This window comes from Nicotiana tomentosiformis, chromosome 8 (assembly GCF_000390325.3).
Source record: "Nicotiana tomentosiformis chromosome 8, ASM39032v3, whole genome shotgun sequence".
NCBI lineage: Eukaryota > Viridiplantae > Streptophyta > Magnoliopsida > Solanales > Solanaceae > Nicotiana > Nicotiana tomentosiformis.
The window spans coordinates 36,676,084-36,694,873 of NC_090819.1; the positions used below are offsets into that span (position 1 = coordinate 36,676,084).

The 18,790-nt window shown below is 37.5% G+C and overlaps 1 protein-coding gene across 1 annotated transcript; it reads left to right on the forward strand.

The window, feature by feature from the left end:
* Window positions 1-3,889: 3,889 nt before the first annotated feature.
* On the forward strand, window positions 3,890-7,409 carry LOC104120721 (benzoate carboxyl methyltransferase-like). The gene is made up of 4 exons (XM_009632545.2): window positions 3,890-4,057; window positions 4,597-5,013; window positions 6,025-6,279; window positions 6,803-7,409. The coding sequence occupies exons 1-4, from the start codon at window positions 3,890-3,892 to the stop codon at window positions 7,154-7,156; spliced, it is 1,194 nt and encodes a 397-aa protein (XP_009630840.2). The 3' UTR covers window positions 7,157-7,409.
* The last annotated feature ends 11,381 nt before the right edge of the window (window positions 7,410-18,790 follow it).

Sequence of the window (18,790 nt, forward strand, 5' to 3'; positions counted from 1 at the left end):
CCTGGATCTGCACACGAAGTGCAGGATGTAGTGTGAGTACAACCAACTCAGTAAGTAACAATAATAATTAAGGAACTGAAAGGTAGTGACGAGCTATACAAATACAGTTCATTTCAATAATTTCAGCAATGAAAGTAGACATATTTCAATTCCAGAAATTTAAGTCAAGTCAGTTACACCTTACCAAGTTCAGGTAAAACCGAATACAATATTTTCCAGAAGTTTCAGAACAATGACATAAATCATTTAAGTGCAGCAACGAATGAAACAAGTGCAACCTCTCAGGGCAACATTCCCTCAGGCTCTCTCAATAGCTCAACACTCGGCTAACAGCCCTCAATACTCACACTCAATAGGTACATGCGCTCACTGGGGGTGTACAGACTCCTGAGGGGCTCCTATAGCCCAAACGCTATAATCTGCACGGATAACTCACATGCTATAGTATCAACATGTGGATCAGCACGGACAACTCACGTGCTATAGTATCAATACCTCACAAACAGGCCCTCGGCCTCACTCAGTCATCAACCTCTCTAGTCTCACAGACCTCATTAATAAAAGGGAATCAATCCAAACCATAATGATATAATGTATCAACAATGGATAACAGAGACTGAGGTATAATATGCAGGTAATACTACGACTAAGTACAAGTAACAATAAGTATGAAGGTTCAATAGGTATCACGACCTCTGGGTTCTTTACAGCACCCACACATAGCCTAAGCATGATTTCTATAGCACAGAAAGGGCACATAGCTAACAACAAGCTAATTCAACTTTTCAGTTTAATAGAATGGACAAAGTCCTAATTCCCACGGTGTACGCCCGTCACGTAGCATATGCATCACCTCCAAAATACTCACATAATACAATAATTCGGGGTTTCAAACCCTCAGGACCAGATTTAAAATTGTTACTTACCTCAAACCGCACAGAACTCTACTCTAAAGTGCCTTTGCCTCGCGAATCGGCCTCCAAACGTCTTGAATCTAGCCACAAGCAGTACAATACAATCAATACGGATTAAAGGAATCAACTTATAAGAAAAATACGAAATTATAAGCCAAAATCCTAAATTAGCTCGAACCCGGCCCCCAGGCCCACGTCTCGAAATTCGATAAAAGTCGCAAAACCCGTAAGCCCATTCACTCACGAGTCTAACCATATCAAATTTACTCAAATCCGATAACAAAATCCCATTCAAAACCTCAAAAATCTAACTCAAGAACACTTCCTCTTTTTTCCCAATTTTCCACCCCAAATCACAAATTAGATGATGGAATTAAAGACATAATCATGAAATTTAGCCAAAACCAAGTAAGAATCACTTACCCCAATCAACTCCACAAAAATCCCTTCAAGAATCGCCCAAATCCATGGTCTCTAGCTCAAAATATGAAGAATGGGTTCAAACCCTCGTTTTTGAAATTAAATACTGTTGCCTAGATTTTCTTCTTCGCAAACATGACCGTCCTCTCGCGTTCGCGTAGACCAATTTGACTGCCTCCTAGTTTAACCCTTCGCAAACGCGATACTTTACCAACTCTGACCTTCACGAACGCGACCCATGCCTCGCGAATGCGTAGACCAAAAGGTTGGGGTCCTCAGCTGCCTCACTCCTATTCGCGAACGCGACACCACTTCTGCTTTCGCGATGCACACACAGACCATACCTTCGCGTTCGCGTCCTCTTCTTCGCGAACACGAAGTACAAAAATTCTCAGCTCACAAGCACCCTTCGCGAACGTGAGGCTCCTCTCGCGAACACGTAAGAGGAAACCAGAAAAGCACAACAACACACATCAGCCATCAACCAAGGTCCAAAAATGATTCGTTAACCATCCGAAACTCACCCGAGGCCCCAAGACCTCAAGCAAATATATCATCAAGTCCCAAAATATCATATGAACTTAGTCGAACCCTCAAATCACCTCAAACAACATCAAAACATGAATTACACACGGATTCAAGCCTAATAACTTTGAAATTTCCAAATTCTACAAACGATGCCGAAACCTATCAAATCATGTCCGATTGATCTTAAATTTTGCACACAAGTCACAAATGACCCCACAAACCTACTGCAACTTCTGAAATCAGAATCCGACCCCGATATTAAAAAGTCAACCCCACGGTCAAACTTTTCAAAAATTCGACTTTCGCCATTTCAAGCCGAATTCTACTCCCGACCTCCAAATCACAATCCGGACACGCTCCCAAGCCCAAAATTATCCAACGGAGCTAACGGAACTATCAAAATTCAAATTTGAGGTCGTTTACACATAAGTCGACATCCGGTCGATTTTTTTTCAACTTAAGCTTTCAATTAGGAGATTAAGTATCTCAGTTCATCCTGAATTCTCTCCGGACCCAAACCAACTAACCCGATAAGTCATATAACAACTATACAGCACAAATGGAACAGTAAATGAGGGAATTGGGCTACAACTCTTGAAATGACCAGCCGGGTCGTTACAATCGGCCTCGATCGAGGAAAGCTTATCGAGCCAAAAAATAGAAAGCCGGAATATCCGCAATTGAGCGAGAATCTCGGCGGAAATCACAGCGCATATCAATGAGAGGCCAATTAATTAATCTATCATGTGATTCCTTGCTGTATTTAAAAATTATATTACGAATATGACCTCTCCACTATATAAAGGGGGTCTGATTATTTGTAAGGGAGATTCATAGAACATAAAGCAATATACTATCTTTCTTCCGATTTTGATATTTAGTTATTTTGTTCTTCTATCAGCTACTCTCCATTCAATTTGAGGGTGATAAAACTTAAAGGCTTAGGCTAATTAATCCATTCGCTACTCTCCATTCAGTTTGAGGGTGATAAAACTTGAAGGCTTAGGCTAATTAATCCATTCGGTTTGCATTCATTTCTTTCACAATTAATTTCGATATTCATTTATATATTTTCTCAATTTGTACCGAATTATACCAAATATTCTTAGAACCGCATATAAATTCAATTGTCATCTGGTTTTTGGGTAAACATACATAAAGGAGGAACGCTCATGACATTAGTTGTCTTTGATCGAAGCGCGGTACTGATTTTACATATCTTGTTGATCGAAACAATTTCTTTGTTTGTTGAACTACAAAAAAAAAAAGTATTAAAATTCTAAACTTCATAAGAAAATATAGCTTAAGGGGATTACCGTTCCTATTCAAAAGGTGGAGGAGGTATTATTTCTCAATCCTTGAAGGTTAGGGAGGTTAAGTGAAATTTACTCATTGAATTGGGCCATTTAATTTCAAAAAGAAAAAGACAAAGAAACGAAGGAAAAGGGTATTGACGTTTGACATTAAGAAAAATAATGTTCACTCTATATCATTGAATTTATGCTAGCGGTTGACTAGTTGTTTCGATAATATTCGATTGAAATTGGAATAGAGTATTTAAAATTATGATTGAAAAAAGAATATTTGAAAGCTGTTTCAGTTGTATTTTAGATATATAAATATTACTTGAAATTTTTTTAAGATGAGTAAAAACTATTATTTCAGCTGAAATACTTCATAAACAAGTTTTCTAATATTTCATCGGTATTTCAAATATTAAACTTCATTATTTACAAAAACTGAGGACGAAACTAGTATTTGCAAATACTAAATTGTTATATATGGCCAACCAAACCAGCCTATGAATGTTTTTTTCGTTAGGCAAAGATTCCAACTTTTTTTTAGGCTACGCAAAGTCATAAATTTAAAGCAAATAATTTGGAACTAAAAGGCACCAGCCACATAGACAAAGACAAGGCAAATTTCACAACATACAGATGTTAGAACAGTTGCCAACTTTTCAGTTAAGAAATTAGCGGACATCGTGAAAATCTAGGTTCTTTTATATGTCCTCAAACTTTCCAAAGATGGAAACTACATTAAATAAAAATAGAAAGAAGAAGACTAAAGAATTGGATCATTTTAAAGAAAAAAGAAAAAGAAAAAGAAAACTAGAAGTAATGGTGCTCGAGAAAAGTCTACCAATGACTGCAGGAGATTCAGAATGCAGTTATGCCAATAACTCAATCCTCCAGGTTGTTTTTTCTATAGCAAAGAAAAGAAAAAAGGTGTTTTGAAACTTTTTGAATGATATTCTTTCGTTAGTCTTTCCATCGATTCATGCTTGTTAAGATAAAGATTAATCGTTCAAAAGATATGTAATTTATATTATAGATTAATATGCATCATTACAAAAGGGAATGTTTTGATTAGTATTTCGTACTATAGATATATTACAATATTCCATAGTTGTTCTAGTAAAAGTAGTTCCTAATTTGTCGTGGAACGTCCAAGATAAATAAAGGAGGAACCGTAAAATATATTATATTATATTACATCATGCATCCTACTTACTTTCTTTGCTACATAATCCACCACTTAAATACACGTTTTGTTCCCTGAAGTTGTGCCAAATCTTAGGGTCTTTCGAAACTCTTTTGAGTCTAGGACTATTTGAAACCCTACAGTTTACGTGGGAGACTCCCGTCGATATCACTATACTGTAACCCTTAATACTCAAACTTGTTGAATTTTAGTCTTTCTTGAATTGATTTTTTCGACTTTAAATTTTCAGAGAACAGTGATAGTAAAGGCAAAACCTGTGTTAGAAGACACAGTAAAAAATATGTTCAAGAATGGTGACTTTCCAAAGTGTTTCACAATGGCAGATTTGGGTTGTTCTTCAGGACCAAATACTCTTTTATCCATCAGCAATGTTATTGACATGGTTCATAATTTGTACAAAGAAAAAAACAAGTCTGATGAGCCACCAGAATTTCAAGTGTATTTGAATGATCTGCCAGATAATGATTTCAATAGTGTGTTCAAATCAATTCCATATTTTCTTGAGAATTTGAAAAAAGAGAAAGGAGATAAGTTTGGAAATAATTGTTACATAGCAGGAGTTCCTGGTTCGTTTTATGAAAGGCTTTTTCCTAGCAACAGCTTGAACTTTGTTCATTCCTCCTATAGCCTTCATTGGCTTTCTCAGGTAATTAATCTCTTGAAACATATATGTCATTAACCAAGTTCATCAATATTACTCAAATTAATTACCCACACAATGGCAAGAATTAAAGTCTAGTACCTAGTTTTCTAGGAGATTTAAGCCCAAAATATGCATGGTAGATTTTGACTCTAAAGCCTTTACCCTTGCGGTCTAACTCTATTGCATGTATTGTCCGTACGTTTTGGCCAAATAAACCTAGAATTTATCTACTGGGATATGTCACATCGAGCCCAAAATTACATGTAAACTTGTGCTATGTGTTACATAACACTTTGCTTTAATTCTACTCCCTATCCGATGTGAGATTATCTAAAAGTATCATGTGCACCTTCTGAAGAAACTTGCTAGCCTAAAATTTTACCAATCCTTCTCCTAATTCGTCCTTATCAGTCTACCCTCTATCATGGACTTAACACACCATTAAATATTGATCATATCAAATCAAATTCAAAAACTACATAACTTTGGTCCTCTTAAAATGAATAAACAATTTCATCAATAAAATAAGAGTAAAGTTAGTTTGGGTGGTGCGAACAAAGTTTCATTTTAATAGCTGAAAAATAAAGAAGAAGGAAACTACATATAAATTATAGAGATACTCTTCATGGTTGGACCTTTAGGGAAAACCGTAAAGATATGGCTTACACCAAAATAAACAGTATTACACCATTGTTAAGAGTATTTTTGGCTTGGCTGAGCCCAACAGTAGACAACAACAATAACAACAACCACCCAGTATAATTCCACTAGTAGGGTCTGGGGAGGGTAATGTGTACGCAGACCTTACCCCTACCCTGGGGTAGAGAGGCTGTTTCCGATAGACCCTCGGCTCCCTCCCTCCAAGAACTCTCCACCTTACTCTTGGGGAGACTCGAATCACAAGCTCTTGTGGAGCCCAACAGTAGAATATATGGAAAATTTACATACTTTTTCTTTTTGGATCTTATATACACATTTTCCTCATGTACACATTTTAAAAATGGATATTAGCAGGTTCCAAAAGGGTTGGAGAGCAACAAGGGAAGTATATTTATATCAAAGTCAAGCCCTCCCCAAGTACTAGAAGCGTATTTAAAACAATTTGAGAAGGATTTTTCAAGCTTTCTACACTTTCGTTCTCAAGAACTAATTAGTGGAGGGCATATGGTCCTTGTGTATGTTGGTAGGAGCAGTCCAGATCCAAAAAACTATGATTCTTGTTGTTTGATGGATTTGCTAACAAAGTCACTTGTTCATTTAACAGCCGAGGTTATTCACATGTTCTTTAAATATCTGACATTTGTTTTTCTTTCCAAACATGTTTGGCGACAAAAGTTATTTTTCAAAAAAATATTCTCATGAGAAAATTTTATTTTCTGGTGGTGATTGCTTACTAAAAACGGAAACATATTTCATCAAAAGGGAGAAAATGCGAAACCACCTTTTCCAAAAAAGAATATTTCCATGAGAGTCATTTTTGGTGTTTGATTAGCAGAAATGGGAAATATATTCCATAAAAGGGAGAAAATACAGAAGTCGTTTTCCTTACGATTATCTTTTTTAACTTTTAACATCATATTACTTTCTTCAATGTATTAGCACTTAGACTATTAATCTCTACAAGTTAAAAGTTTATCCAAACAATCTTCCATTTGCTAATATTTTGTTTTTAATCACTAGCCAATTAACATCATAAAATATTTTCAATGGAAAAATAATTTCCTGTCATACCAAATACACTCTGCAGACTAACTTTATATTTAAAGTTTAACACTTGTTGTTATGGAAGCAGGGAAAAATCAAAGAAGATGAAATTGATTCATTTAACATGCCTTCTTATACACCATACGAAGAAGAGATAAAGAAGATCATACAAATGGAGGGATCATTTACTCTTGAAAGACTTGAAGCCTTTGAGAGTGATATGGCTGCCATTGAGAACCCTAATGGCAAACATTTTGAGGATAGTGCCAAATTAGCAGTTAAGACTATAAGAGCTGTTACTGAGGTTATGTTGGCTTCTCATTTTGGAACCTCCATAATTGATAATCTATTCGAGATTTATATAAAGTATGTCACTGAATATTTATCGATGGGTAGTACGATAAAGTTTTTTAACATCAGTCTATGCTTGCAAAAAATTTGAGACGTAATAGGTAGCAGACACCTGATAGAATAGCCGATGTGCACGCGAGTTGATTCGAATATATTTGTTAACAAAAAGAGTTTTGAGAGGTCAATAGGCTCCTCTTTTTGGATGATTAATGCTTCCTTTGAACTTAATAAAAGAAAATATGAATAAGTTAGTTTTGGGATACATCTTGAAATTTTATCTGAAGAATTTCTACATATTGTGGAATTTATTTTCCAGGATAATTAAATTATTTGTCTTTATAAAAGTTAGTCTTGACTTTTTGTACAGCAACAATTTGTAAATCGCAATGAAATAAGTTAAAAGAACATGTTTTTTTTAAATTTATACCAGATGATTTTTACGTCAACGTCAATATCTCCTATCAAAATCAAAGGGAAGATAACGAAGAAAGATGGATAGCTATAGTATCAATAGTGAGACTATAATTATGTCAGACACATGAATCTATATTTATCTGCAATCATATATAAATCAATGTACTACAAGGCACCAGATAAAGAAAACAAAGGGGGTAATAAGATCATTATCAACATCAATAGCGAAAAATTATAAAATTTCATTTGAACTCATTTCTATACGAACTTGAACCATAATTCAAACTATAGGGGTAAGATATGGGGAACTATAATTGTAATATCATCATGCTAGCCACCAATATGTGTTTTACCAGCCTTGGAACCCTCTCTTGTAAAAGGTGTATAAATCTCTATATTTTCTGAATTTTTCGGTGAAGACTTTAATTTTATTATATTGGTTTATTTATTTGATCCTACACTTAAATTATTTTACTGTATAGCTAACAGCAAAATACTATCTATGAATCTAGAATTTATCTCAAAAGTAGAAATTAAAGATTATATATAGGATAAAATAAAGCAAGTTCTTGAACCTGGGCAACGGAGAACAGATTCGCGCATAGGATAGACATATACCTAATCACCTTGCTTAGTTGATATATTGGAATTATGAACGCATTTTTGTTAGTCATAATTTCACAAACATATAGGTGTTAGGTTAACTTGAATTGGCAATTAGTAAGGAATCGATCGATTCTTACGAGTAATACTAACCATATCAATAACCAAACTAGTAAATCAATTAGTCAGCTTAAGCAGTTAATTCAACAAATTTCACAACTCAAAACCAACAACCAGTCGTGATGGCGCCTAACTTACTTACTAAGCAATCCAACATAACAATAACCAAAAATAACAACAGAAATAGCAGAAATAGTACAAGTCTAATGCTAGTGATATAAACAACTACATTGAAATACAATACCCCCTCCCCCCAAGAACTGGTAAATACAGAGTCATGAGTTCTAAGACGAAAAGACAAGTCTGAAATACCAAATAACAATACTGTCTAAATGCAATGCGATAATGTCACGCCCCAAACTCAAGGAGCGCGACCGACGCTCAACCGAGTGAACCCGGCCGACAAGCCTGTTAGATACTGTCTACCCAAACTCACTCATGCTTAAAGAGAGTACATATTTCTATTAATTAGACAATAAAGAGATCATATATACAATATCAAATCATTTTCATCAGTTACTTCATTTTAAAGTTTCGAGATACACACATTTTCATAGTCTGAAGTGGAATAAGTAATTGAAACACAACATAACTTATTTAACTTTCCCAACACCAATATACAACCAACATTATGTCTACGAAACCTCTAATAGATAGGAAAGTGTACTACGATAGTTGCGGCAACAAGGCCCCGACTATACCTCAAATACAATACATAAGGAATAAAAGATACATGACCCCGAAGTGAAATAAGGCTCACCAAGTCTGCTGGGAAGAGGGTGTACCGCTATCACTGATCAATACCACCTGTTGTGGAACCACCTGCATCCATTAAAGATGCAGTTCCCCCGGCCAAAGGGTCGTTTATACCGTCGAATAACACTAGTATGTATAACTAAACACCCTCTCAATGGAATGAATAATAATACAAGGAGGAACAATCATAAAATCAATGGAAGCCTCGAAAAATACCAAAAAAACAAGTATGAACCAAATAAGTTTTCAAGTAAATTTCCATATTTTTTGGTTGGAGATCCTTAGTACCGATATACCATCATTCACAATACCACCATATTTTTAGCACGGAGTCCGATCACGTCCCGATCGGCTAGGCCGTCTCATTTGAGACATCAACCACAATCACAATTGCAAATGAGTACGCATAAGATATATGTAGATATGCCTTCCAAAGTTTGGTCTTATGCGTACTCATTCGGAACTTTAGTCTATCATGTAATTTTCCAAATTGACTTAGACTTAGGCCTCTCCTTAGACCCCACAACACTTATAACATGCCTCGTACACATATTATTATATTCAATTGATATCCATCATATTAATAGTCCTCGTCTGCACACAAAAAAATATAATTAGCACACATCAACTTTCTTAATAGCGCTTAAGTACTTCAAAATTTTTCAGGGTGCTACATTCTCCCCCATTTAAGATCATTCGTCCTCAAATGAGGGCCAAAGTCCACTATTTGTATCCGATGTGACTCAACTGTCATACCACACGCGGACATTCCCAAATTTTGAATAACTCTCCAAATATCTAAAAGTTTCGCTAGAGTCTCCCTTGTAAGTGGGCCTATCCACCTGACAGAGAACCCTAGAAACACATCCTAGCAACATATACATAATCCAATGACGTAACATAACACAAAACAACGCCAATCGTGGCCTCATAAGCAAATATAACCAAAAAGGAACACCTTTAACATCAACTATACAAGTGATACAAAATTCATAGGCGACAATTTCATAGAATGATTACATAGCTATTCAAACAAATAGGGATACTTCTTCTTCATCTCTTCTTCGGCCTCCCAAGTAGCCTACTCAACCTGCTAGTTTCGCCATAACACCTTCACAGAGGTAATTTCTTTATTTCTCAGTTTTCGGACTTGCCTATCAAGAATGGCAACTGAAATTCTTCATAGGTCTGTCCTTCATTAACCTAAAAAGTTTCAATTGGAACAATAAGCGATAGATCTCCGACTACCTTATTCAACATGTCTATGTTGAATAATGACATCTCAGGTGGCAGCTCAAGCTTGTATGCCACCTGACCAACTTTCTGAATGATTATTTACTGTCTGATATACCTTGGGCTCATTTACCTATGAGTGACAAATGAGTGACAAATGATCATCCCAGCTACCCTTGAAGTCAAGAACAGAAGCACGCAACATATCCTCAAATGTCTGAATAGTCCGCTCTGCTTGCCCGTCGGTCTGTGGATGAAAGGTTGTACTAAGATTCACTTGAGTACCCAAACCTTGCTGAAATTTCTTCCAAACGTTAGACGTGAACTGTGCCCCTCGGTTAGAAATGATAGAAACTCGAGTGCCATGAAACCTGACTATTTCCTTGATATACAACTCAGAATATTATTCTGCTGTGTCGGTAGATTTAACTAGCAAGAAGTGTGCTGAGTTTGTGAGTCGATCCACAATCACCCAAATTGAGTCAAACTTGCGCGGAGTGCGCGGTAGTCCTACCACAAAGTCCATATTAATAATTTCCTATTTCCACATCAGAATTTCTATATTCTGTGCCAACCCACCAGGCCGTTGGTGTTCGACCTTCAGTTGCTGACAATTTGGACACCTCGCCACAAAGTCCGCCACGTTCCTATTCATGTCATTCCACCGATAAACTTCCTTGAGATCATGATACATCTTTGTAGAGCCCGAGTGCACGAAATACGTAGAAGTGTGAGCCTCGGTCATGATTATTTCCCGGAGACCATCTACATTTGGAACACATAACCGCCCTTGGTACCTTAGTGTACCATTATCCATGCCGAGCGAAAAAGCCATAGTCTTATGTTTATCAATCCCCTCCTTCAATTGTACCAACAATGGATCATTGTATTGCTTTTCTTTGACATCCCCAACAAGTGATGATTCAGCCCTATTTTGCACAATTATCCATCCTTCACTAGAGTCCGCAAGACGAACTCCCAAACTAGCCAACCGATAGACCTCATTGGCCAACGGCCTTTGGTATGCCTCCACGTGAGCCAAACTACCCATAAATTTCTGACTAAGAGCATCCGCCATAACATTGGCCTTTCCCAGGTGATACAGGATATCGATGTCATAATATTTGAGTAACTCAAGCCATCTTCTCTGCCTCAGATTCAGCTCCTTCTGTTTGAAAATATATTGAATGCTCTTATGGTCCGTGAATATATCCACATGGACCCCATAAAGGTAATGACGCCAAATCTTCAATGCAAATACCACCGCTGCAAGTTCTAAGTCATGTGTTGGATAGTTATTTTCATGATTCTTGAGTTGCCTAGAAGCATAAGCTATAATCTTGCCATGTTGCATTAATACACACCCAAGCCCGATCCTTGAAGAATCACAATACACCACAAACCGCTCTGTATCCTCTGGTAGGGTCAACACCGGCGCCGTAGTCAATCTTGATTTCATCTCCCGGATGCTCCTTTTACAAGCATTAGACCATTAAAACTTACTCACCTTCTACGTCAATTTAGTCAACGGAGAGTCAAGGGTAGAGAATCCTTCCACAAACATTCTGTAATACCCTGCTAAGCCTAAAAAACTACGAATCTCTGTTGGAGTTATAGGCCTCGGCCAATTCTTCGCAGTTGCAATTTTCTGAGGATCAACCTTAATTCCTTCACTAGATACTACATGACCCAAGAATGTGATAGATTCAAGCCAAAATTCACACTTTGAAAACTTTGCATATAACTTGTGTTGATGCAGGGCTTGCAGAACTACCCTGAGATGATTAGCATGGTCCTCTCGACTTCGTGAATATATAAGAATATCGTCAATGAACACTATCACAAAGGAATCGAGGAACGACTTGAAAACTTGGTTCATAAGATCCATGAAGGTTTCTGGGGCATTTGTTAGCCCAAAAGACATCACCAAAAATTCAAAGTGCTCATATCGTGTTCTAAAAGCTATTTTTGAAACATCCTGCTCTCTGATCTTCAATTGGTGATACCCGAATCGTAAATCAACTTTGGAGAAGTACTTAGCAGCTTGCAATTGGTTAAACAAGTCATCTATCCTTGGCAGTGGGTACATATTCTTGATTGTGACCTTGTTGAGATGCCTATAGTCGATACGCATTCTTAGTGACCCATCCTTTTTCCTTATAAAGAGAACTGGTGCACCGTAGGGTGACACACTCGACCAGAAGAAACCCTTATCTAATACATCCTTCAATTGTTCCTTTATTTCTTTCAATTCTGTCGGTGCCATCCTGTAGGTTGGAATAAATATAGGTTGCGTGCCTGGCATCACATCAATCCAAAAATCAATCTCTGTCTGGTGGGATCCCTGAGAGCTCTTCCGGAAAGACTCCCGAAAATTCATGCACAACAGGCACAGACTCGAGTGTAGGTGCCTCTGCATCAGTGTTCGTAACTAGGACCAAATGGTAAATACACCCCTTGTTGATCATCTTCGTGGCCTTAAGGTAAGAAATAAATCTACCCTTCGGCACTACATCATCACCCTTCCAATCAAAACTGGCTCATTTGGAAATTCGAACCTAACAGTCCTGGTTAGGCAATCAAGCTTGGAAAAACAAGAAGAAAGCCAGTCCATCGCCAATATTACATCAAAAACGACCATTCCCAATTCAATAAGATCGACCATGGTGTCTCGACCATACAACGTTACAACACAATCCCTATAAACCCGTAGAGACAAAATAGACTCACCACCCAGAGTAGATACAGAGAACGACTCATGAAGTTGTTCTTGTTCTATTCTAAATTCCATAGCAACATAATATGCCACTTCTTTCAGGCGGTAGGAGGCCAATTCCACTGCCTCTGTCTTAGTAGCACGCATAACTCGGAGAGTCTTGTGCATCTCATCAATGAAGTCCTGGGGGTCCTCCTCTGGGTTAGTACCAGTGAACACTGGAGGATCTAACTGAAGAAACCTGTTCACCATGAAACTAGCAGAATCCCCTGGCTGACTGGAAGAAGTGGATGCCACATTTGACCTCTGGGCCTGAGAAGCCACTAGCTGAGCCAACATCTGTATGGTACCCCTAAGATCAACATCAGAAACATTAGAATCGAAAGTTGGAACTGGAGGTGGGACTGGTATATCCATTGCAGGCATCATTACACCCTCAGTAGGTGTAGGTACAGGTGCGGTCTGATCAGTTGTAGTAGAATCAGGAAGTGTAGTAACTGGAGGAATATTCTTACTCCTTGGGTGCTCACCCGCATCATTAAATATAGAATCAACTTCCACTCCTGGGGTGACATTGGCACTTTGGCCAGTTCTTCCCTTCTTCTTAGGTGCCATATACTGAAAGTTAGAGCAAAGCACGAGTTAAAGAAAAAACAATCGTACAATCAACTTTATCGCACAATCGAGAACAGGAAAGAAAGGTATTATTCCTAAATGCCCATGTAGCCTCCTAATTATAGATGTGGTCGACATCACACCGATAAGAAGGACTCTACTAGACATGGCTCCGAGACATCCTAGGACACATTAAAACCTTAGGCTCTGATACCAAGTTTGTCACGCACCAAACTCGAGGAGCGCGACCGACGCTCAACCGAGTGAACCCGGCCGAGCAAGTCCGTTAGATACCGTCTACCCAAACCCACTCATGCTTAAAGAGAGTACATATTTCCATTAATTCGACAATAAAGAGATCATATATACAATACCAAATCATTTACATCAGTTACTTCATTTTAAAGATCCGGGATACACACATTTTCGTAGTCTGAAGTGTAATAAGTAATTCAAACAAAACATAACTTGTTTAACTTTCCTAGCACCAATATACAACCCACACTATGTCTACAGAGCCTCTAATAGATACAAAAGAGTACTACGATAGTGCCGACAACAAGGCCCCGACTATACCTCAAATATAATACATAAGGAACAAAAGATACATGACCCCGAAATGAAATAGGGCTCACCAAGGTTACTGGGAAGAGGGTGTACCGCTATAACTGATCAATGCCGCCTGTTGTAGAACCACCTGCATCCATTAAAGATGCAGCGCCCCCGGCAAAAGGGATGTTAGTACCATCGAATAGCACTAGTATGTATAACTAAACACCCTCTCAATAAAATGAATAATAATACAAGGAGGAACAATCATAAAATCAACAGAAGCCTCGAATAATACCAAAACATCAAGTTAAGAACCAAATAAGTTTTCAAGTAAATTTACATATTTTTAGGTTGGAGAACCTTAGTACCGATATACCATCGTTCACAATACCACCATATTTTTAACATGGAGTCCGATTACGACCCGATCGGCTAGGCCACCTCATTTGAGACATCAACCACAATTACTATTTTAATTTCCAGCACAATCACCACCATGTATGCGGCATGACGTCTGATCATGACCCGGTCGACTACGCCGTCTCATCTGAGACATCATCCTTTTCGTTCAATCATCTCATTTAATAAGTCTTTCACATGTTATCATTCCATTGGCACTAGTGGCTATAATTATAAAGTCATTCTTGGCACTTGGCCGTATTTCATAATTCAAATCCTTTTTCCACTTTCAAACGTCACCATCGTCATCAACAACAACAAGGGTTTTCAATTCAAGACTTTAAATAAACATGTGAGCAATTAAGAATCTTAGTCACATAGAGTCTTTTCACAAAATTTGGCATAACAACCTTCATTTGAACTTGACTTGAAGTCTTAACATTTTCAACACACATCCCATACCCTGAACACATCCTCAAATGATAAGATAACATGATAAAAGCATTTGGAATTCATATTGAACATATATCTTTCAACACAAACATATTCAGAATAGCTAATTTTATAATGATCAATTTAGGACTTACACAAATTACACGAAACCGTGGGATTCAATTCTAAGAGAATAGTTTGGCCAACATACCTTGTTTGAGCTTTCCTTAAGTTACTACAATGCCCCAACACTTCTAGAAATAACAATATATAGGAAGATAGTGAAAATCGGTTAATAATTAGAATGATTCCCATGATGTAACTCTCTTAGGAATTTTGTCGAACACCTAACATGCAAAATAGACTACAAGGCTCTACAATGGAAATACCTTCCTCCCTCAACAAATTTTATCAAGAAACTACCCAAAATGGTTCATTAACTCCACATACTATAACCTAGTGTCACATGCATGGCCTATTTCTAACCCCACAATATATTTGAACTCATAACCTCTTGCATGAAAGTTTAGGAGTAGGGCTTACCCGGAAAGATGATGATCTAGTGATGTGCTTCCTTGATTCTTGAAGATTGGTATAAGATTGGATGATTGGGATGTTAGGTTTTCTCCTTCTCTCTCTAAAATGCTTTTACCTCTCTCTAGACTCACCAGAAAATCATCTCAAATTAATCCCCAAAGGCTATTTAATAAAATGGGGCCGATATATAAAAAATCCAAAAATTGCACAGCCACGCCGCATGGGGCGCCACAGGGCGTGGTGCAGCGGTGAAAAATGTGCCCAGAAATGAATTTGCGAAGTGTTCTGAAAATCCCCACGGGCGCGCCGCATGGGGCAGCGCGGTAGTGTCACATTCTTCCATCATTTTGTAATTTGGTCATAACTTCTTGTAGGGGTGTCCAAATGACGAACGGTTTGAAGCGTTAGAAACTAGACTCGAAGATCTTATATTTGATAGGTTGTTCATCACATAACTCCTTATATGTGTGTGTATATATGCTCGTCTAAAGTTTGGTCTTGTGCGTACTCATTTGTAACTTTAGTCTATCATGTAATTTTCCAACTTGACTTAGACTTAGGCCTCTCCTTAGACCCCACATCACTTATAATATACCTCATACATTTATTATATGTCCAATTGATATCCATCATATTAATAGTCCTCGTCTGCACACAAAATAATATAATTAGCACACATCAACTTTCTTAATAGAACTTAAGTACTTCGAAATTTTCTAGGGTGCTACAGATAATATAAAATGAAAGGAGATGCCAAGACTGCGGTCGAGATGGACCTTAATCTCATCTCTCCAAAGATAACTCAGCAATAAGCCTCCGCTACTAGTGGCTCGGTCCAACACCTGGATCAGCAGAATTAAGTACAGAACGTAATATGAGTACAACCGACTCCATGTACACAACAAGTATCTGGAAATTTTTGTGCTTCACGATCGCGAAGAATTTTCCGCGATCGCATAGGGTAAATGACTGGGCAGCAGATTTAAGTTCTGATCCCATTTTCCATTTTTGACAATTTGGAGCTCGGGGAGAGGCAATATTCGGGAGATTTTCAAGGAAAATATCGGGGTAAGAGTTCTTAACTCAATTTTGATTAAATTACCCGAATCTATTATTATTATTATCATTAAATTAGTGTTTTGGGTTGAAAATGATAGAAATTTTATATACTTTAAATTGAGGATTTGAAGGCCGAGTTGTGGTCGAATTTGAGAAATTTTGGTATGGTTGGACTCGTGGTTGAATGGGGGTTCGGATTTGGTAATTTTTTTCAAATTTCGAGATGTGGGCCCCATTGTTAACTTTTGGTTGACTTTTCGAGTAGAGTTGGAAATTTTTATAAATTGTTAAATTGTAAGCATTGGAGTATATTTTGATTAATTTACACGTTGTTTGACTAGTTTCGAATCGTTTGGCTTGGAATTGAGGAGATATGAAGGAGTTCAGAGGTTGATACGCGCGGAATGGAATTTCAGAGTATTGTTTATCTTTCTTGGCATTGGATTCAGCATGTTTGATGTAAGTAATTTTTCTATTCTTGGAGCTATGGGTATGAACCCTGATTATACGTGTTATGTGAATTGTTTGGAGGTGACGCATATGCTAGGTGACAGGCGTGTGGGCGTGTACCGTAGAAATTGAGGCTCAGTCGATTTTGTAGAGCTGTATAGTCAACTAACTCGTATATTTCCATGTATTTGTATGTGCTAGAGAAACTGAGTTGTGACTCATATTAGAAATCATGCTTAGGGCAAATGTTGGTATTATTGGGACCCACTGAGGTCATTTCTGGTGTCGAATTATTTGTTTAAATTGTAATTCATACTCAGTCATGTTCATTCATTTCATATCATCTCTTAGTCTCTATTTCTATTTATTGATTCATCATATCATCATTTTGGGATGATTTTTATGACATTGTGAGCCCGAGAGACTAGAGAGATTGATGAATGAGTGAGGCCGAGAGCCTGATGGTGAGGATTTTTATGGTATCAGGTTGCGCGCCGCAATATGTTTTATTGACTTATACCATGATTGGCTTGTTATAGCGCTTGGGCTGAAGGAGCCCCTCCAGAGTCTGTACACACCCCCCAGTGAGCGTAGGTACCTACTGAGTGCGAGTGCTGAGAGATTGGGAGGATTGAGTGACTGTGAGGACCGAGTAACTGGGAGGTCTGAGTGAAATGATACACTGAGAGTATGTATATGGTTTTATTACTGAGTTGCATCGCATTCGTCATGCACACTTGACATACATGCATAAAGATGCATTTTTCCTCATGCTTTATAGTATCACGTCATGCATGACTTTTCATACATATTAAAATGTAGGCATATAGATGTAATTTCCTCATGCCATTTGAAAATGAAACATTTACCCATTGAAAAATTTGAAAAAAATCACAGATCTCAGACTTACTCATATTTCGGTGACTTTCGGCAAAAGATTTGTTTTTTCTTATTATACTTGAAAAGAAAATGATTATTTTTCTAGAACTGTGAACGAGCTGAGCATTTTATCTCTAAGCTACTTCTTTTATTACTTCTATTATGTTGTTATGAATTGTTGTTAGCTATTGGTGTTGGACCCCGACCTGTGTTCCAGCTCGTCACTACTTTCAACCTAAGATTAGGTTTTTTACTTATTTAGTACATGTAGTCGGTTGTACTCATACTACACTTCTGCACCTTGCGTGCAGAAATTTTAAGTTGATGTTGCTGTGATCGACGGGTGCTGGATTTGAAGACGTACCTGTGTTCCGGTCGTAGCTGCCTCTTGTTCATGGTAGCCTTAGATTTATAAAAATCTGTTTATGTACATTTCGAACAGATGATGTATTTATTTCACACCAGTTTTGTAAATTCTAATCTTAGATAATCATGATTTGTACTAACAGTTCTTGGAGAGTGTATTAGGGTCAGTTACATATTAATTGAACTGGATAATTGTTAATTGGCTTACATGACGGGTTAGGTTAGGTGCCATCACGACTAGGTGGATTTTGGATTGTGACATCATGACTAGGTGGGGGAAGGGCTAGTGCCGAGTGCGAGTGCCGGGAGATTGGGAGGATTGAGTGACTATGAGGACTGAGTGAAATGATACTCTTAGAGTATGCATATGGGTTTATTACTGAGTTGCATCGCATTCGACATGCACACTTGACATACAAGCATAAAGATGCATTTTTCCTCATGTTGTACGGTATCACGTCATTTATGACTTCTCATACATATTGACATGTAGTCATAGAGATGTATTTTCCTCATGCCATTTGAAAATGAAGCATTTACATGTTGAAAGATTTGAGAAAAATCTCATATCTTAAAATTACTCATATTTCGGTG

Coding starts and splice junctions, on each gene's coding strand:
- LOC104120721 (XM_009632545.2), top strand. CDS start 3,890: ATGGAAACTACATTAAATAAAAATAGAAAGAAGAAGACTAAAGAATTG. Junction 5,014..6,024: donor GCCTTCATTGGCTTTCTCAG/GTAATTAATCTC, acceptor GGATATTAGCAG/GTTCCAAAAGGGTTGGAGAG. Junction 6,280..6,802: donor TTGTTCATTTAACAGCCGAG/GTTATTCACATG, acceptor TTATGGAAGCAG/GGAAAAATCAAAGAAGATGA.